General features: G+C 43.3%; 1 protein-coding gene across 1 annotated transcript in view; it reads left to right on the top strand.

Annotated features, from left to right (window-relative positions):
• Positions 1-2,025: 2,025 nt before the first annotated feature.
• Positions 2,026-3,257, top strand: part of rp2 (RP2 activator of ARL3 GTPase) — a 24,629-nt gene continuing 23,397 nt past the window's right edge. The window contains exon 1 of the mRNA XM_037675030.1: positions 2,026-2,688. Coding sequence (XP_037530958.1) covers positions 2,038-2,688 — 651 coding nt within the window. The 5' untranslated portion in view covers positions 2,026-2,037. The remainder of the gene's footprint in view (positions 2,689-3,257) is intronic.

Below are 3,257 nucleotides of genomic sequence, written 5' to 3'. Positions count from 1 at the left end.
TCATGCCCCCCCCCCCCCCTTCTTTTCAACTTCTTCTTCCCGTTGAAAGTTTTCCGGGGCATTCATGCTTTGTCAGAACGCATAGTTACTCAACATGCGTCTGTGCATGGCACATAATTACGCGATGCGTAGTTATGCACACGGGGAGCTGAGTGACAAGACGTTTTTTGGGCAAGCTTCCGCTTCTTACTGTGTTCGAATGGACCCAGTGAGGCGAGGACCACATCGGCTTCGCCCTTTACCCACTAAAGCGAAGGCCTTAAAGGGCGAAGCTTATACGACATAGTACGTTGGTTACGTACTGTAACCCCAGATTCTATGAGTATAAGCGTAGCCCTTTAAGCGTCGGGCCTCACTGGCTCTTAAATGGCTGAAGAAAAAGCTATTTTGGGAGCCGATTTCCCGCTCTTAACGTAATTTATACGGACCGGGTGGGGCCCACACAGCAGGTGGGCGTGGACTAATTTTTTTCAGTGCTTATGCTCTGCATAACGGGATAAACCCACTAAAGCGAAGGCCTTAAAGGGCTACGCTTATACTCATAGAATCTGGGGTTACAGTACATAACCAACGTTTCACAGCTTGATACTTGCAGCCAAGATCTAGTTTACCCTCCAGAGATATTTATCAGTACAACAGTAGACAATCATAAAAACATACGACTTGAATAATACAAGAAAATTGTGTATATATGTTGTTGTTAAGCACTTTGATAACAGGTTCTGTTTTAAATGTGCTCTATAAATAAACTTGACTATATATATATATATATATATATATATGAAACATAAACAGCTGCATTATAAAGTGATGTAAAATACTAAAAACAGGAACATGCCTGTTGGTTTATGCCATGAACTTAGCAGATGATTAAAGCCATTTAATCACTTTAATATCCACTTTAAAACTAGGAATAAAAAGAAACATGTTTTGTGTTAGAATTTAATTCTAACTTTTAAAACTTATCCAACATTAATAAAACTTACCTCAAGTTGTCTTTTTGGACATGCATGCATATATTTGTACAAATTGTACTTGAGAGCAGATTATTACAGCCTCATATAAAATCAATGATCATGATAATATCAGCACGGTGGCACAACTGGTAGAGCTGCTGCCTCTCAGCGAGAAGGTTGCCGGTTCAAACCCCGGTCCGGGGGCCTTCCTTGGTGGAGTTTGCATGTTCTCTCCGTGCATGCGTGGGTTTCTTCTGAGTACTCCAGTTTCCTCCCACAGACCAAAAACATGCATGTTAGACTGATGGTAACTCTGAATTGTCTCTAGGAGTGAGAGCGTGAATGGTTGTTTGTCTCGTTTGTCTCTATGTGTCCTTGTGATGGACTGGAGACCAGGGTGTCCCCCGCCCCTCGCACAGTGATTGCTGGACATGGGCACCGGCGACCCCTGTGACCCAAAATGTAAGAAGCAGGTAAAGATGATGGATGGATGACGATATCGGAATGGTATCGGTATCTCCCAACATCCAGATTTAGGTATCGAGATCGGATCGGAAGTAAAATAAATAATTAAATTAAAATAAAAAAAAGTGGATCAGTGCATCCCTAATGTGAAGTCCACAAAGAGCACATGAACGTCAGAGTCCTCCTGCTCCAGGTGGGTGGGAGCAGTGTGGACACAGACGAGATGGTGTCCTCTGTTGATCGATTCACTTCAGCTAAGGTCATTGGCTGTGGCAGCCATCTTGATCTGGGTTGACTCTGGGAGTTACTTACCTGTAGTTGTTGAGGCACATCTAATGTTTATTATCTGTTCATTTCATTTGAAATCCCTCCGGTAGTTCATGATATGTTTTGCTAATAGACGAGCTCAAAGACGCAAACAAAACTATGGAATTTGTGTTTTATTATTGTTAAACACATAAGAAAAAGCCAAATGTATATTTAGAAATGTTCTTCTTCTTCACTTTGTGATTTATGATGATGTGGTGGGAATAGCACAGGCTGATGTAGAGATCTGGAGATATGCTTTGAATTCTGATTTATTGCTGTTTGTTGGCAGGTTGACCCTAAGGACTACATGCTGGTGGGGCTCAAAGATGTCACCGTGGGCCGTCTTCCTGGAAAACTCAACGGCCAGCAGCTTGTCATCCAGGAGTGCGAGAACTGCAACATTTACGTGTTTGACCACTCTGCAACCATCACTATCGATGACTGTGTCAACTGCCGCATCGTGTTCGGTCCTGTAAAGGGAAGTGTGTTTTTCCGAGACTGTAAAGACATGAAGTGTGTGGTTGCCTGCCAGCAGTTTCGCACACGGGACTGTAAAAAGATGGATGTGTTCCTGTGCTGCGCCACCCAGCCCATCATCGAGTCTTCTACAGGGATGAAGTTCAGCTGCTTTCAGTACTTTTACCCCGAGCTGGCCTTCCACTTTAAGGATGCTGGCCTGAGCATATTCAACAACAACTGGAGCAATGTCCACGACTTCACGCCAGTGTCTGGAGAGAACAACTGGAGCTTGTTGCCAGAGGACTCGCCACTTCTGGATTTTGTTGCGATGCCGGACCCTGAGTCGGAGTTCAAGTCTGTTCGAGTCTCTGTTGAGCCATTGCGGAGCATCGTGCCTTTGACAAACGGAGGGAGGCGGAAGGACAGTGACGAGTCCTGCCTCTGTGTTTTCTTTGCTGGGGAGTACTCCACTGCGAATGCTCGGAAGCTGATTGATGAGGTGAATGTCACCCTGACAGGAAGGTTTTCTCTGGCTGTGTAACGCTGGTAGGAGGAGGAAGTTTGTGTGGGTGAATGCTTAACAAAGTTCACTCTATGTTTGATTAATTGGAAACTTCCTGCTGAATAATCTGCTGTGCCTCAGTGTTGAAACACGTTAATCTGACTCCAGTCTTTCCTGTTTTTGTGTTTCTTCATGCTTGATTGTTTTTCAATAACTTTGAAATAACAAAGTTTTAAATGCATTTCCTTAAGATCACAAAGTTATGCAATCATTCACTGCCATTTTTCTAATACAGTAGTCCCTCGTTTAATTCAATTCAAAAATACTTTATTAATCCCAGAGGTAAATTAAATGTTGTGCTAACTCATCATCCTGGTTTCATTGAGTTGTTCTAGATGCTGATCGCTGTGGGCAGGAAGGATCTCTTGTAGTGGTCTGTCCTACAACAGATCTGAAGAAGCCTCTGACTGAAGACACTCTGATGTTGTATGACACTCTGTTGTTGTATGACAGTCTGTTGTTGTATGACACTCTGTTGTTGTATGACAGTCTGTTGTTGTATGACA

This window comes from Nematolebias whitei, chromosome 3 (assembly GCF_014905685.2).
Source record: "Nematolebias whitei isolate Nwh7 chromosome 3, NemWhi1, whole genome shotgun sequence".
NCBI classification, from domain to species: domain Eukaryota; kingdom Metazoa; phylum Chordata; class Actinopteri; order Cyprinodontiformes; family Rivulidae; genus Nematolebias; species Nematolebias whitei.
This window is presented reverse-complemented; position numbering and strand designations above follow the sequence as displayed.